At 40.4% G+C, this 18,132-nt stretch overlaps 1 protein-coding gene across 2 annotated transcripts in view; it reads left to right on the top strand.

The window, feature by feature from the left end:
• The window catches only part of dnajb13 (DnaJ heat shock protein family (Hsp40) member B13), a 45,839-nt gene that overhangs the window by 10,197 nt on the left and 17,510 nt on the right, over window positions 1–18,132 (top strand). For both annotated transcript variants that reach the window (XM_072577068.1, XM_072577067.1), the window contains exons 2-5: window positions 6,871–6,974; window positions 7,524–7,685; window positions 14,486–14,640; window positions 15,814–15,927. In XM_072577068.1, the coding sequence (XP_072433169.1) occupies window positions 6,871–6,974; window positions 7,524–7,685; window positions 14,486–14,640; window positions 15,814–15,927 (535 nt within the window). The remainder of the gene's footprint in view (window positions 1–6,870; window positions 6,975–7,523; window positions 7,686–14,485; window positions 14,641–15,813; window positions 15,928–18,132) is intronic.

Here is an 18,132-nt window from a genome sequence, read left to right as displayed (position 1 = left end):
TATCTACTCTAAACTTTCTGTCTCTTGCTTTAAATCTATGGCCCCGATTATTGATCTCTCCATCAAGGGGAAAAGCTTCTTCCTCTCTGCCCTATCTAAGCATCTCAGTCAAGTCCCCTCTCAATCTTCTCTGCTCCAAGGAAATCTACCCCAGTCTGTCCGATCTTTCTTCATAATCAAAACTCCGTTGCCAGGCAACATCCTGGTAAATCTCCTCTCCCTCCCTCTCCAGTGCTATCACATCCCTCCTATAATGTGGATTCCAGAATTATTCATAACACTCCAGCTGTGATCTAAGCCATATTTTATACAGTTCCAGCATCATGTTCTTGCTCTTAAACTCTATGCTTTGATTAATAAAAGTAATTATACCATATGCTTTCTAAATGCATTATCCATCTGTCCCAGATACTTTAAGGGACCAGTGTACACGGCACACCAAGATCTATCTCATTCTCAGTGCATTCCAGTGTCCTACTATTCATCATGAATTCCCTTGCTTTGTTTCTCCTACTCAAGTGCATCACCTCACATTTATCCAGATTGAATTGCATTTGCCACTGATTGCTCATCTGATCAACCCATTTATATCCTCCAGTCTAAGCTTATTCTCCTCACTATCTACCATACAAACATTTTTATACCAGTTTTGCAAACTACTGGATCAACTCTCCTACATTCAAATCTAAAGCATTCATATAAACCACATATAGCAACGGCTCTGACACTGACCCCCTGTGGGACGCTACTGGACACAGACTTTCAGTCAGAAAAACACACCTCAACCATCACCTTCATCATCATCTTATTAGTTCACATGTCCCTGAAATTTGCCTTCATATTTACTTTCCTAGAGTCATAGATTCATAGAATCAGAGAAATGTACTGCACGGAAACACATCCTTCAGTCCAACTTGTCCATGCCAACCAGATATCCTAAATTAATCTAGTCCCTTTTGCCAGCACTTAGCTCATTTCCTTCTAAACCCTTCCAATTCACACACCCATCCAGATGCCTTTTCAATGTTGTAATTGTACCAGCCTCAACCACTTCCTCTGGCTGCTCATTCCATACACCCTTTTCATGAAAAAGTTGCCCCTTTTTAAATCTTTCCCCTCTCACCCTAAACCTATGCCCTCCAGTTCTGGTCTCCCCCAACCCAGGGAAAAGACCTTGTCTATACTTTTTTTTAGATTAAATTAGATTACTTACAGTGTGGAAACAGGCCCTTCGGCCCAACAAGCCCACACCGCCCCACCGAAGCGCAATCCACCCATACCCCTACATCTACCCCTTAGATAACACTACGGGCAATTTAGCATAGCCAATTCACCTGACCTGCACATCTTTGGACTGTGGGAGGAAACCGGAGCACCCAGAGGAAACCCACGCAGACACGGGGAGAATGTGCAAACTCCACACAGTCAGTCGCCTGAGGCGGGAATTTAACCCAGGTCTCTGGCACTGTGAGGCAGCAGTGCTAACCACTGTGCCACCGTGCCACCCATACTTCTTTCTGACTGTTAGAGGGGGGGCCTCAAGTATAGTCCCAGCAATATGATTGCTCCTTTTTGGATTTTTAAAAATATATATTTAGTGAAAAATAGATTTTTTAATTTGACACAATATCATAAGTACCATACTTGTGAGAAAATCCAAGGAGATATGCTCCATAACAGTCTTCCACCAGGCCCGGGGAATTTTCGGACACCCAACCTAACAAAATATTCTTTCTTGTGTAGAAAGTGAGGATGTTGAAAAGATTTTCTTATGCGCATCTACAGGGAACACACTGGGCAGGTGTGTTTGGGTCCTTCTCCACCCTTACACCCAAAATCCCTTCCATTGCACCTGCCACAGCACTCCAGTGTGTTTGAAGCCTACCACAGGAACAGAGACAATGGGTAAAATTGCCCAACCGACCTTGCACTTGGGATATGTTGAAGATACCCCTGGTTTAAATTTTGACAAATGATCCAGAGCCAAACTGTTCCGAGTATAAAAAAGGTACGGCCACTCAACTCAGTCAAAGATCTTCTCTATATCTAGAGAAGTCACCAATCCCTGTATTGACTTGTTAACACACTTGAATTACATTAAGCAGCCTCCTAACATTATTGGAGGAATTGCAGCCCTTTAGGAAACTGACTGGTCCTCTTTAACAATAGAAGGTAACACAGTCTTCAGCCTTAACACAAGAGTCTTAGAGAGGATTTTGAAGTCCACATTTAAGAGTGAAATGGGTCTGTATGAAGCATAGTCCTCCAGGACCTTACCTTTTTTAAGAATAAGCAAAATATTGGCCTCTCTTAGAGATGGCAGGAGACAATCATGACTGTATGAGTCATTGAACATGTTAAGATCGGGCCTGACAAGATGTTTATAAATTCCTTATAGAATTGACTGGGAAGTTCATCAGGGCCGGCCACCTTTCCACTCTGAAGCTGTTTCACAGCCTCCTGCACCTCTTGGTCTGATAAGTGGGCATTGAGAAAAGATTTGTTTGGGGGTCACGCCTGGGAGCTCCAGATCCTTGAAGAAGGACTGCCTCTTGGCCCACCCATCCTCACAACCCTCAGACTGGTATAACTTAGAGTAAAATCTCTGGAATGCCACATTAATCTTTTTGGAATCACATATTAGGTTGCCAGACCCTTCCCTAATTAACGTAATGGCTTGAGGGGCACTCCTTTTCCTGGCAAGATATACTAGATACTTGCCTGGCTTGTCACCATGCTCATATAACCTTTGCTTTGCGAAAGTAAGCTCCATTTTTACTGTCTTCGAGAGCATGTAATTCAATGCAGACCGCTGCATCATAACCCTCTGTAGTTTGACCAACAGGAGCATGTCAAAGTAAGCCTTCTCAGCTGCCTTCGACTGTGCTTCGAGGAGACGTTGCTGTTCGCCCTTCTGCCGCTTCCCACTGGCACAGTAGGAAATAACTAACCCCCTGGCATAGGCTTTGGCAGTTTCCGAAAGGATGGACGGGCTACTAACCGAGCCCGAGTTAATGTCTAGGAATGCCTGAAATTCCCTAGAGAGTACTCCACAAACTTATCCTTAAGGATAAAGGGATCCATTCACCAGTGTCTTGGGCCTACTGTACGTCCTTAATCTCAACCAACAGGTACACTGGGGCATGATCAGAGATGGTAATATTACCAATTGTACAAGATGCCACCAAGTCCAGGGTTGCCACAGGGGTCAGAAAAAATCAATTCTGGTGCAACATTGTGTGGATTGGAAAAAAACGTAAAATCCCTGCATGTAGGGTGGAGACACCTCCAGATGTCCACCAACCCTAACTCCACACACAGATCTGCTAATTGTTTAGTTTGTACAGTAGGTATTGGGGGGCCTTTGTGGGATCCATGAGACAATTAAAATCTCCTCCTATAATGATATGCCGAGACTCAAGATTGATCAATTTGGCAAATGCATCTACCAAAAATTTGGTAGATGGGCTGCAGAGCAATAAACATTCAAAATACTATATTTCCCCCCCATTTATCAGGGCTTTGAAAATTACAAACCTCCCGTGTGTGTCTTTAACACATTCTAGTAACTTAAATGGGAAATTCCTCCTAACCAATATAGCCACTCCTCTACTTCTGGTATTAAAAGATGAAAAGTAAATCCATTCTGCTGTAGTTTCAAATGTTCCCTATTATCCAAGTGTGTCTCATGTAATAAAGCAATACATACCTTTTCCTTTCTAAAACTCAAAAGTACCTCCTCTTAATTGGTGAGTGACTCCTCTTGATGTTCCAGGTACACCATTTAATCAAGTCATTAGCTATAACCTTCTGCATTAACATTTAGATTCCAAACAGGAGGAACTCGAACCACAAATTGTCAAGCCTTAGTGTTGCAAGATCCTTCAAACATAAAAACTACATAAACTAAAACCACTACAATTAACAAACCTACAAAGCTATCAAAGACGATATAACAACAAAACCCAAAAACAAACATATAAAGCGCCAATGGTGCTGAATAGGGGAACTCACCACCTGCCCAAAGGGAGCAACTATACATCCCAAAAGCCAACTTCCCATCATGCTACCAAATCTGCAGCCCAGCCATTTAAATACCTGAACTGGCATAAGCTGCCTGTAAGCAGGCATCTAGCCATCCCAACCATTTTTCCTCCTCCTAGCTAGAGCTGCACCCCAAACACAGGCAGAAAGGAAAGAAAATACACCATGGAATAGCAATGTGAATAAGGAAATTTTGAAAATAAAAGGGTAGGTACCCCCACTCATCCTTCGGTATAACAACTTGGAAGTTGAAAGTACACATCTCAAACGTTGCCAAACAAAGTTTAGACCAGAATATTAGCAGTAAAAAAGATAGGAAAAGAAAGCTCTGACCAGACTTCCTTTTTTTAAAAAAGAATAAACAAAGACATACCCAGACAACACTACTATTTGAACATATTAAATTGTTCAGATTAAGTTAATTTGTCCACAAAGTCTCTCACCTTCTCTGATGTGTCAGAGATGTATAAATCCTGCTCCTCGGGTGCTGCATGACCCACTGTGCTTTTCCAGCACCAGCAGTCCTCACCTTTGCCAAATCCATCTAAGGTGATCCAAAGCACCGCCGGATATCACAGAGTACTGGATCCCAAGCTCCCTCAGTCTTCTCTTGACACCGTCATAGGATTTTCTTTTCTGGATCACCGCCACTGAGAAGTCCTGGAAGAACATGGTCTTATAGCCCTCATAAATTAGGGCCTTTAGATCCTTCCCCTAAATTCTGGAAGCTTCCACGATTCTCTCCTTGTCTCTGTAATGATGAAATTGCACCAAGTTAGGACGAGGACGTTGATCCAGACCTGACCTCCAAGCCATGACCCAGTGAGCCCTCTCGATCTTCAAGCCTCTCATTCCAGCCTCCAAGTTGAGGAATTTCAGCAACTAGTCCTCAATAAATTCCACCAGCCGGTCACCTTTCTTGCCTTCTAGCAGACCAAAGATCCGAATGTTTTTCCTCCTGCCCTGTTCTCAAGGTCATCAACTTGGTCAAACAAATTATGAACTTGCGTCTCCAGGGCTTGGATCCTATCCTTGGAGGAACAGGTATTAGCTTCCATCGGTGGTCTGGGTAGGGCGGGTTAAAAGCTCGTCCCGCATGCGCTGAGGTGCGGAGCTCTGCTATGCGATCTTCCTAGATTGCCGCCATCTTGGATCCCTCCTTTATGGTTTTTAAGATCTAAACATATGACTGCATTTGAAGAGACTTCTAATGTCATCCCTTCTTACTGTTATAGTAGTTTCCCTGGTCATCTAATATAATATGTGGCTCAGATTCAGATTCTGTTTGGTAACATTTGCAAAGTGTGGTATTCTAATGGAACTAATACATATAAGTTGCTGTAAGGTGCTCCACTTCCATTTCATACATTTCTCCCAGATTTAAATAAAGTTATGTTTTTAAAAAGGAGCCAATTTAACCAGTCTGTCTTGAATTAATAAAAGGAGTAAGTTTATCAATTATTAAATGCAGGAAGGATCAGTAATACAACACACATAACATAGCCATTAGAAATAAGAGGTGAGTCTAAAAAAACAAAAGAAATATATTGATCAGTATCTGAATTATTTGCAAAGAGCAATAGCTTAACCCTGCAGCTAATGGAGGTTACCAGTAGCATTGACACTGGTAGATGATCAGTTTCACGATTCATAGTTTTATACATTGTTTGAGATTCTGTAGTTCAGATGCCTTTCAATTGTGATTGAGTTCTGACATTCAGAATGACAGATTATCCTTTGTTATTCTTCTTTTAATTGGTTTTCAGCACTCAAAGTGAGAGTGGGTCTTCCTTTGCCTCCAAAGCAAGGGTAACTGAGGAATAGTTCTTTGATTGCAACTTTCACAGAATGGTAATGCTCAAACCCAGAATGGTACACAAGAGCATTCAGTCCCTTAATTAACTTCAGTAGAGCGGAAATTGGATTTTTAATACTGTCTCTATGTAATTTTCGATACATAATATGTCTGCATTTTAGGACATAGGATGTAGGCTCACTGTTAAGCTGGGCAATCTGCCTCTCATTATCTTTGTACTTGGAAAAAATCACAGTCCACTCTGTTTACTAGGCAATTTAAGTTTAAGTTTAAGGCAATTAAAATTTAAGTTTAAGGCAATTGAAGTTTCCCAGGTGGTTTAAATGTGCTTCATGAGCTTTATACAGGACTTTGCCAGATAGTCACTGAATTTAAATCCAAATTTTTCTTTAACAATTCTTCTTTTTAAAACAACACACTGTGACTAAACATGTCTATAAATACTTTGAGGTTCTGATCCATTGTCACAACAAATATTGTGTTCAATGAACATGTATATGTGCCCACCATCAGCATTTTACAATATTTCTACAGAGTTGTCCCCACGTAAGTTGCAACTTAAACATGAAATCTGTGACTTCATGTACTTTCATTCTAACTTTTACTTTGTTACATGTCACAAGTAAAGCTACTGATCTGTATCTTTCATAGAAAATAAACTCAGTGATGAATCTGATCACAAAATAATGGCAAAATTTAGAGATTCAATATAATGAAAAGGAATTCAACACATTTAGTCAACTTGAGGAAGTCTTTATTTTCCAATGAAGGATCATTTGCCTAATGTGTTAACTCTGTTTCTCTTTGCACAGGTGAGGTCAGGCCTGTGGAATACTTATAACATTTTCTGCTTTTATTTCTGTCTTTATTTGAACTATTTTATAATCAGATTTTATGTGTTTTGTAGGATGGCATATATGAAAGTGGACAGTGCATTTCCTCCTTAAACTTTTGTGGAAATAAATGGAAACGGAGATTAATTTTACTGATAATTTATATCTGTCATATAGGTATCGTAAATTGGCACTGAAATACCACCCAGACAAAAGTTCAGATCCATGTGCAGAGGATAAGTTCTTACAAATTGCAGAAGCGTATGATGTTTTAAGTGATTGTGAGTATTGTAGTTTTTATGAGTGGGAGCTGTAAAAAAAAGGGAAAAATATGATCAGCCAAAGCAAGCCAAATGTTTTTGCAAAGTTGATTCATGTGAACATCATTACCGTAATATGGTTACTATGATATATTTATCGTATGCTGTCTTTGTACTGTGACCAGAATCTACCCAAGGGTTTGTATTTTGTGCATTATTATTGTACTTATAACTTGATTATAATTAATGTTTTAGATCAATTGCATACTGATCCAAACGTGCCATCTCCTGAAACACATAATTCAGAAGTATTCCACTCGATGCCTAATTTCAGTCATTGGTAAACAATAACCTTATTTGCTGTATTATATCAGGATGATATATGGTACATTGGGGGAATATAGGTAAAATCTACATAAATAAATAGATCCTTACCATATGCCAATCTATCACACAGATTAACTTACTAGGTTTTCTAAGTAATTTTAGTAGGATTGAGAATTATAACATTTTAAAAGTTTAGAAATTCAGATAAATTGAAATGTGAGAAATACTCAATTTTTTTTTCAGTAAAAAAGAAAGCAACCTATGATAAATTTGGTGAGGAGGGTTTGAAAGGAGGGATCCCTATTGAATTTAGTGAAACTGGCGCTTGGACAACCGGATATACCTTTCATGGAAATGCCAACAAAATCTTCAGGGACTTCTTCGGTGGAGATAATCCATTTGCAGGTACATTAGCATTTTAAATAATAATAAGTAGTAATATTAACACAGATTACAACATGCATTATCTTCTGGATTAGAAATTAGAAATATATACCTATCGGTAACGGTTTGTAAAAAATATACACTACCAATTGATGTCAGAATGTATTCTCTTCTTTGCAAAGAAACTTTTTTATATCGTGGTGTTCATGACCTCAGAGTATCCAATGTGGTAGTATTGGGCAGCCTCTTAGCTTGAAGAAAATACTTTCCACTGTTTCCTTATAAATTGAATTATGATATTTGTGCCTGCCTTCAGTACTTGAATGACTTCATTCTACTGCAGCAACCAGACCTGCATGATGAATTCAAGACTTGGTTTGCATGGAGTGCCATCTAGTTAATTGCAACTTCTCTTGACTTGTATTCTACTGTTTTAACTGTAAGAAGCTAGATCATCTGCAATTTAGATTAGATTCCTACAGTGTGGAAACAGGCCTTTCGGCCCAACCAGTCCACACTGACCCTCCGAAGAGCAACCCACCCAGACCCATTCCCCTACATTTACCCTTGCACCTAACACTTTGGGCAATTTGGCATGGCCAGTTCACCTAACCTGCACATCTTTGGACTGTGGGTGGAAACCGGAGCACCTGGAGGAAACCCATGCAGACACAAGGAGAATGTGCAAACTCCACACAGACAGTCGCCCGAGGGGGGAATTGAACCCGCGTCCCTGGTGCTGTGAGGCAGCCGTGCTAGCCAATAAGGGTAGATTTTCCTACTCCTTGATAACAGTCCTCTGACACACAAAAACTATGAAGATTATTTCCTTAAAATTAGAAAAATTGCGATATGAATTAATTAAGCTTTTTAAGATTATTATGGGGTTTGGTAAGGTAGCTACAAAATTATTTCCTCTGCTGGTGAATTCAGAACAAAAGGAATATTATCTTAAACTTTTCAGGAGATAAATGAGGAAGACATTTTTTTCACACAAAGTTTAATGGACATCTGGTACTTTTTTCCAAATAGCTATGGAAGCTGGACCAATTGAAAATTTGAAAACTAAGATTTGATTACATTGATTTTATCAGCAGTGTGGACAGAACTGGAACTGTGTGCTATGTCTTCTTTTTGTCTTTTTGCCTTCTCTGTCAGAATTATGATTAAAATTCGAAGTCACAATGGTATATATTTGAAACAAATTAAATTTTATCCAAAAAAGTCTGTAAAAAACTGAACAAGAGAGGTATTTAAACAACCTGAAAGATTCCTGAAGAAGGGCTCATGCCCGAAACGTCGATTCTCCTGCTCCTTGGATACTGCCTGACCTGCTGCGCTTTTCCAGCAACACATTTTCAGCTCTGATCTCCAGCATCTGCAGTCTTCACTTTCTCCTAGGTATTTAAACAAGACTGTTTGTTCCTGAAGATCTTTACAGAAAGTAGGGAATCAAAAATGCTAATTCTTAACTTAATCAGTGCACTAATTAGGAGAAGTTGCTGACTTCCTTAAAAACTCTTCTCCAGCCATCAAGAAATTGGTTTGGGCTAGAAATTTCAATTTCTTTCAGTCAGACTGTAGCCCTGATTTTTGCTTCTGGTGTAGGAATGCAAATTTGATGTCCCCGCGTTTTGAATCAGTTAGGGAATCAAGGGTTATGCAGAGAAGGCAGGAAATTGGAGTTGGATGATTATTAGATCAGCCATGATCTCATTGAATGACAGAGCTAATTTGATGGACCAAATGGCCTATTTCTGCTTCTACGTCTTATGGATTTGAAACAATCACGTGAACCTAGTGTAATGATGTGGTAACTTACATTATTCAACTCTGACCAGTCGGATTCTATTTGTAAAGTTGTCCAATCAACTGTGAAATAGTTGTGTTTTATACAGAACTTGATTATCAATACTGTTTTTTATGAGATACAATATTATTCTTCACCAAGTTTTTATTTCAAATTGATTCTATTTTTGTTTTATACAGAATTTCATTATTAATATTTTTATGAGCCTCAGTACTATTATTCGCCAGCTATTTATTGAGAATTGATTCTATTTCAGATTGACAACCTCCTCTGTCATACATCCTACCTGGCAAAGAATGGATAAGGCAACACTCTCTCCAGCTGAACATTGGGAAGATTGCCACTATCATTGTTCACCCCAGCATAAATTCTGCTCCATCTTTAAACAGTTCTCAAAACCCAAAATGACTCTACCAGCGTCCCTTGATGTCCATTGATTTTTTAAAAAAAAGATCATTTGAGCAATTTTATTCCTTCTGTAAAATGACATTGTGTTTTTCTACACTAAAAGTGTTCTATAAATAGAAATTATTATTAGATGTCAATCCAAGTCAAATGCTATCCATTAATGTGTCACCTTGTCAGCTGCATGCTGCCAGGCACACAGTGGTGATATAATTCAGTCATTGACCGCTTTGTTTTGGAATCTAGGAACAAATAGGGTACAGGGCTTTGCTGAGCCAATATTGATAGAAACTAAAGTAGGTAACATGTCAGTTCCACTCAAAAGTGTCATGTCCCTTGCTGATGCAATGACATTAATTAATTCTAACAAGTAAGAGACATTTTCAAATGTGATATTTTTCTATGTGTCTAAATGAAGGATGTTAGTATTAAAAGATATTTCACGTAGTCCTAGGTTAAATGCATCATAGAGCAAAATAAACCTATTTATTCTGTTCTATCAATGTGTTTAATCTGAATTTAAAATAGTTTGCTTTTGTACCAGTGTCAACATGTGAAATTCAGTGCCCACTGCAAGGCAGGTTTGGAAGCAGGGAGCATTTATTTGAATAAGGTAGAATGTGTAAAATTCACTGACTTCCTGCCTCTACTTAAACCCAATTATTGACAAAAACTGAATATAGTACACCAGGTGTGGTCTCACTAATGCCTTGTATAGTTGCAGCACCACTTCCTCACTTTTACACTCTATTCTCTTAGCAATAAATGCAAACTTTCTATTTGCATTACTAGCCCGCTGTAGCTGCATACTAGTTTTCTGTAATCCCTGAATGGGGATCCCTCTGCATCTAAGCACTTTGAAGTTTCTATCCATTTAGAGAGATACATTGAGATTGAGAATTGTTTAAAGATGGAGCAGAATTTATGCTGGGGTGTACAATGACAGTGGCAATCTTACCAATGTTCACCTCCTTTCTATTCTTCCCACCAAATGGATAACCTCACACTTATCCACATAATTTCATCTGCTAAATTTTAGCCCATTCCCCTAACCTATCCATGTCCATTTGTCAATTTCTTATTTCTTTATTCAAACTTACTTTATGATCTATTTTAGTGTCATCTGAAAATTTGGTTATAGTACCTTCTATCTCTGCATCCAAGACGTTGATATATAGTAAGCAGGTGGGGCCGAAGGACCAAACCCTGTGGAACCCCACTATATATGACTTGCCAACCAGAAAAAAGACTTATTTATTTCAACTTTGCTTTCTGTTATTCTCATAGAATCTCTACAGTGTGGAAGCAGGTCATTTGGTCCATTTTGTCCACACCAACTCTCCAAAGAGCATCCCACCCAGACCCAGCCTCTTACCCTATCCCTGTTACGCCATATTACCCACAGCTAATGCACCTAACTTGCATATCCCTAGACACTATGGGGAAGTTAGCATAGCCAGTCACCTTCCCTACAGATCTTTTAACTGTGGGAGGAAACCAGAGTACCTGGAGGAAACCCACACAGACAAACTCCATGCAGACAATTGCCTGAGGGTGGAATCGAAACTGAGTCCCTGGCGCTGTGAAGCAGCAATGCTAGCCATTTTGACACCATGCTGCCCCTTTTGATTAGCCAATCCTCTTTCCAAGAGAATAAATTACCTCATTTCCCATGTGATCTTACCTTGTGTATTAACCGTTTGTGCAGTTCCTTGTCAAATCTCTTCTGGAAATCCAGATACAACACATCTACAGGATCCCCATTATCCCCTTTGCTTGTTACATCTCCAAAGCATACTAGCAAGTTAGTCAGATATGATTTACCCTTCATCAAATCATGCTGACATCGATGTATTATGTTTTGACTTTCCAAATGTCCTGTTACTATTTCCTGAAGAACATTCTGAAGGAATGCTGTGGCAGGGAAACAAAAGTTAAAAATCACAAAGCACTGACACTCTCATTCGTTTGGCTGAACTGGTCCTCACCCTTAACAATTTCTCCTTTGAATTCTCCCACTTCCTCCAGAAGAAAGGGGTAGCCATGGGCACACATATGCGCCCTACCGGCATCACTCCCCACCTCTTCCTCCGCTACATTGATAACTGCATCGGTGCCACCTCGTGCTCCTGCGAGGAGGTTGAGCAGTTCATCAACTTCACCAACACATTCTATCCACACCTTAAATTCACCTGGACCATCTCTGACACTTCCCTCCCCTTCCAGGATCTCCATCTTCATTAATGACGACCGACTTGACACTGACATTTTTTACAAACCCACCGATTCCCACAGCTACCTGGATTACACCTCTTTCCACCCTACCTCCTACAAAAATGCCATCCCATATTCCCAATTCCTCCGCCACCGCCATATCTGCTCCCAGGAGGACCAGTTCCACCACAGAACACACCAGATGGCCTCCTTCTTTAGAGACTGCAATTTCTCTTCCCACGTGGTTGAAGATGCCCTACAACGCATCTCATCCACATCTCGCACCTTCACCCTCAAACCCCACCCCTCCAACCAGAACAAGGACAGAACCCCACTGGTCCTCACTTTCCACCCTACCAACCTTCGCATAAACCGCATCATCCGCCAACATTTCCGCCACCTCCAAACGGACCCCACCACCAGGGATATATTTTCCTCCCCACCCCTTTCCACTTTCCGCAAAGACCGTTCCCTCCATGACTACCTGGTCAGGGCCACGCCACCCCCCCAACAACCCACCCTCCCATCCTGGCACACTCCCCTGCTACCTCAGGAATTGCAAAACCCATGCCCACACCTCCTCCCTCACCTCCATCCAAGGCCCCAAAGGAGCCTTCCACATCCATCAAAGTTTCACCTGCACATCCACCAATGTCATTTATTGTATCCGTAGCTCCCAATGCAGTCTCCTCTACACTGGGGAGACTGGACGCCTCCTCGCAGAGCGCTTTAAGGAACATCTCTGGGACACCTGCACCAATCAACCCCACCATCCCTTGGCCCAACATTTCAACTCCCCCTCCCACTCTGCCGAGGGCATGCAGGTCCTTGGCCTCCTCCACCGCCGCTCCCTCACCACGCGACGCCTGGAGGAAGAATGCCTCATCTTCTGCCTCGGAACACTTCAATCCTAGGACATCAATGTGGGCTTCACCAGTTTCCTCATTTCCTTACTCCAGTTCCAACCTTCCAGCTGAGCACTGTCCTCATGACCTGTCCCACCTGCCACTCTCCCTTCCCACCTACCTGCTCCACCCTCCCCTCTGACCTATCACCTTCATCCCCATCCCCATCCATCTATTGTACTCTTTGCTACCTTTTGCCCAGCAACCCCCCGCCATTTACCTCTCCACCCTGGAGGCTCCCTGCCTCAATTTCTGATGAAGGGCTTTTGCCCGAAATGTTGATTTGCTTGCTCCTCAGATGCTGCCTGACCTCCTGTGCTTTTCCAGCACCACTCTAATCCAAACTAATGCACCTAATGCTGTGGGCAATTTAGCATGGCCAGTTCACCTGACCTGCACATCTTTTGGATTGTGGGAAGAAACTAGATCATCTGGAGGAAATCCACGCAGTCACAAGGAGAATATGTAAACTCCACACAGACAGTCGCCCAAGGTGGGAATTGAACCTGGGTCCCTCGCGCTGTGAGACAGCAGTGCTAACCACTGAGTCATCATGCCACTCATAATGTATCCATTGTCTAATCCATCCTTATCTTTCCAAATAAATGTAAATCCTCTCCCTCAAAATCCCCTCCAACAATTTACCCACAACCGACATCAGACTTGCCACCTTTCCCACGTTAGCCAACCTCCAGTCTTCTGGCACTTCACCCATGGCTATCAATGGTACAAATATCTCGATTATGGGCCTAGCAAGCACTTTCCTAGCTTCCCATAAAGGTCTAGGGTACACCTGATCAGGTCCCTGGGATTTATCCACCTTTATGCGCTTTTAGACATCCTGCACCTCCTCCTCTATAATTTGAAGGAACAAATAAATGTGAACACTTACAATTGAATATTTTCCAATTTGAACACAAAGATGGCAGGAACATGACTTGTCAGGCATGACTGCCCTCAGGAGGTCTTCTTGGATCAAGCTTCTTTTAATATTTAAAGTGAACCTCTATTTAGAGGTTATAGAACCATAGAGTCATACAGTACAGAAATATACCTTTCGGTCCAACTTGCACTTCCCAAAATAAACTAATCCCATTTGACTGTGTTTGGCCAATATCCCTTTCTTATTCATGTGACTGGAAATTTCTTTGATTGTGTGAAAAATATGTGGCAAGATATGAGTATATTCCAAAGAACAGTGGATACACTAACTGGCCAACATTTTTGTATGTTTTGCCTATCTGAATTTCTCTGACCTTTGGCTGCAAAATCTATCTTATAGTGTTCATAGTTTATTGACAGCCTGATATGACTTTAATTAATGCAATTGAACAATATGGCAAACTATTATTTTTGCAAGCAATTGGAAGGCAAAGTGAATTTAAACAGAAACTGTTTCAAAATGAATTGTAAAAAAGTGTACTGACTAGATGTAGTAGTCTGCCACAGATGCCCATTACTGAAAGTTATCACCCTTTGCTCTGCAGATTTTTTTGATTCAGAAGGAGATGTAAGTTTGGGATTTGGAGGGCTACGAGGCCGAGGAGTTAAGAAACAAGATCCCCCTATCGAAAAGGATCTCTATTTGTCTTTAGAAGATCTATATCATGGATGCATGAAGAAGATCAAAATTTCACGCAGGGTATAGTGATATTACTTCAATGAATTACTATGAATATTACAGTTGCATTTTTATCTTACGGCACAGCTTGGGATTGGAAACTTGTTGGGAATTGGATTCAGTGAGTGTAACTACAGTGCTTTAGCTATTGTTTGACCAACAACTATAGTTAACTTAGAATTGATCCAAAATTTATTCTCAGATCATCTGGTATGTATGATATAGCGCATTTTTTCTTTATTCTTCTATTCGATGTGGGCATTGCTGGTTTTGTTGCCCATCCCTAATTGCTCATAAACTGAGTGGCTTGTCAGGACATTTCAGAGGACTGTTAGCAATCATTGGCGTAACATTGGGTCTGGAGTCACATATGGACCAAATTGGATAAGGACAGCAGATTTACTTCACAATTACACCACTGCCTCCCCCTAGTTATTGTAATAGGTGGTACATATAAAGAAAACATCAATAAAACTGGCAATTGAGACATACTGTTTCAACCCATATTATGTAGTTCAAAACAGAGAACAAGTATGACTCTCTATTCATTTCCAAGTGTTATTGTTTGTTTTACTGGCTTTTCCCTCTGAGAATCATTGGCTGAGGAGGATTGTTATATGGATACTGAAAAAGGTAAATTCTAATGTGTATTATAATATTAATTTATAATATCATGGACTATTTTATTTACTTGAAACTAAACATGTTTTTGTGGAAATCATAGAGTGATACATATAGTGGTGTCTGTAACCATCTTTTCCAAGGATTAGTAAGACAGTTTCATGGATCTGATTATAGACACACCTAGGTTCCTGGTTTACATACTTGCCAGAACAATCCACTGGGTAGCAATCAGGATTCAACACTCAGTGTTTTTAATTTCCTCCTTGTGAAGTTAATGATAGGTTGCTTTGGTGGCAATCAGCTGACTAAGCACAAGGTTTAAGTCATGGTTTAAGTTGTGGATATTCCCAGACCCTTATAGCATCAGCCTCTAATACATCATGTCTTGGTAAACAAACATGGAATCTATGACATTTCCTGCAAGTCTCCAAACACATAATTACATGTGTAAAAAGATGAATTTAACTTTTAAGGGCATGTTAAATTTTTAACTATTTATTACAATATTATTTTGTTAATAATATAAAGTGTTTAATGACAATTCCATTTACTTCATTACTTTTCAAACAGGTTATGAATGAAGATGGTCACACTTCAAGTATTAAGGATAAGATCCTGACCATTCAGGTTAAACAAGGCTGGAAACCAGGAACTAAAATCACATTCCCAAAAGAAGGAGACCAGGTATGATTTGTGACATCTCTCCTCTTAAATTATTTTGTGGAGTCTCGCTGTTGCCCTGTTAAATCTATGCTGCACTCCACACAAAACTACTATGTCTTTCTGATGGTATGATACACAGAACTGCTCACAGCATTCCTTCCATATTCCAAGCAGGGCTTTGTGTAGCTGAGAATGAATTCTACCTGCTTGCAGTTTAGACCCCTATATATTTCAGAATTCCATTAGCCTTTTTGATTACTTTCTGTCTGTCACAGAATCACAGAACTATTAAAATGCAGAAGGAGGCCATTCAGTCTTTCTTGCCTGCATTGACTCTTATTATTTAGTCTGACTCCACCATCTAGTATCAATCTTCAATCTCCTGCATTTTCCCTATATCCTTACACATCATTGCCACCCAAAAATCATTCAATGCCCTCTTGAATGCTCAACTGCATTTCTTCAGTCTGTTCATGACATTTTAATGATCCGCTAACCTGGATCCCCAAAGCCTCTTTGGATCTCCATTGTTTCCAGTTTTTCGCCAATTAGAAAGTGCCCTGGCCAATGTTCTTTTTTGGTTGCTATTGATTGAGAGATAGTGAGGAAGCTGACATGCTAATATGCTGCTAAGGATAACATGTGTCACTCTCACTGTCATTGTTAATTCCCTGATTGTGCTTTTGAACATTTTTACTGTTTTCAAGGGAGTAGACTTCAAATGATGAATTACATAATGAATGGCTTTAATATTTAAGCCATTACTATGACCAATAAGGACACTTGCCTCTCCAATGTTGGTGTCTGCCTCTGTAAGGTACAACAAAGCTTTGAATTTAGATTCTTCTTGAGAGGCATAATCTTCCGCCAAGTCATTGGCTCCTGTTGTGACAGCCCAGATGCAGTGTTCCTGGATGTGTCTTAAACCATCTGCAGATTATTTATTGCCTGGGAGGTTACTGGCTGGAGGTGGACTGCTGTACTTTCAGCCATGGTGATGAAGCTCCTTGACAAGCCTTCTGAAACCTGATATAACTGATCGTGAAAAGTCGAGGTAGGGAAGGGCTTCACATTGTGATGAACTGTTTTCCGGCTTGTTCCTGTGCCTAGTGCTGCAGATTTTATACTATATTTTAGTGATTTATTAGAATAAATTTTGAAAACTAAATATATTTTCAACAATGGTTGCTATTTATGAAAATATACAAAGTCAGAAGTCACACAACACCATGTTATAGTCCAACAGGTTTATTTGAAATTATGAGTTTTTGGAAGGCTGCTCCTTCATCAAGTGAAGTGAAAAGAATTTATAGGCAGAGAGATCAAAAGATCATACAAATGGAGTGGAGTGTCACCAGGGTGAATAATAAGCCTCGGCAAGTGATCAAAAGTGTCAGACAGGGTTAGTAAAGTGTCAACAGCTGAAATGCAAGTGAAGGGATGATTTATAATCCAATTAATTGAGGCAGAGAGATAATTTCAAAAAAATAAAAATAAGGTGGTGCTGGAGACAAACCAAATGGATGGAATAACATGATAGGTATAAAAGTCGCATGCTGAGGGTCTATCCAAAATTGTACAAACTAATTAAGGTAGAGAGACCATAACAAGTTATCAAGGTGATGGTGTCAAAACAGGACTGTTACAAAGATTTTACAGATACAGAATAGTATGGTGGAGTTATATATAGTGTGACATGAGCTGACGTTCATGGGTATGGAACTTGACTATCAGTTTTTGCTTGGCGATTCTGTATTGTTGTGTATCTCGTAGGCCACCTTGGAGGACACTTACCCGAAGATTGGAGGCTGAATGTCCTTGACTGCTGAAGTGTTCCTGACTGGGAGGGTTCATTCCTGTCTGTCGAGTGTTGTGTCCATTCATCTGTTGCTGTAGCAATGGTAGGAGTGATCTTGGCGAGATGTTCGCTGTCATCAATGACATGTTGAAGACTGTGAAGAACATGACGTAGTTTCTCTGCTCCAGGGAAGTACTGGATGATGAAGAGTACTCTATTGGTTGTGTCCTGCATCTGTCTCCTGAGGAAGTCATTGGAGCTTTTCACTGTGGCATGTTGGAACTGGTGACCGATGAATTGAGCACCTTATCCCGTTCTTATGAGGGCATCTTTCAGCATCTTTGACATCCATGGGGCTCCTCTTCTTGTGAGCAGATCCTGTGCAGATCCCCATACTGGGCTTGTCTGTAGGAGATGGCTCTTTAACA

The sequence above is a fragment of the Chiloscyllium punctatum genome, chromosome 9 (assembly GCF_047496795.1).
Source record: "Chiloscyllium punctatum isolate Juve2018m chromosome 9, sChiPun1.3, whole genome shotgun sequence".
Classification (NCBI taxonomy): domain Eukaryota; kingdom Metazoa; phylum Chordata; class Chondrichthyes; order Orectolobiformes; family Hemiscylliidae; genus Chiloscyllium; species Chiloscyllium punctatum.
Note: the sequence above shows the minus strand (reverse complement) of the source record. Positions and strands in the feature narration are given on the sequence as shown.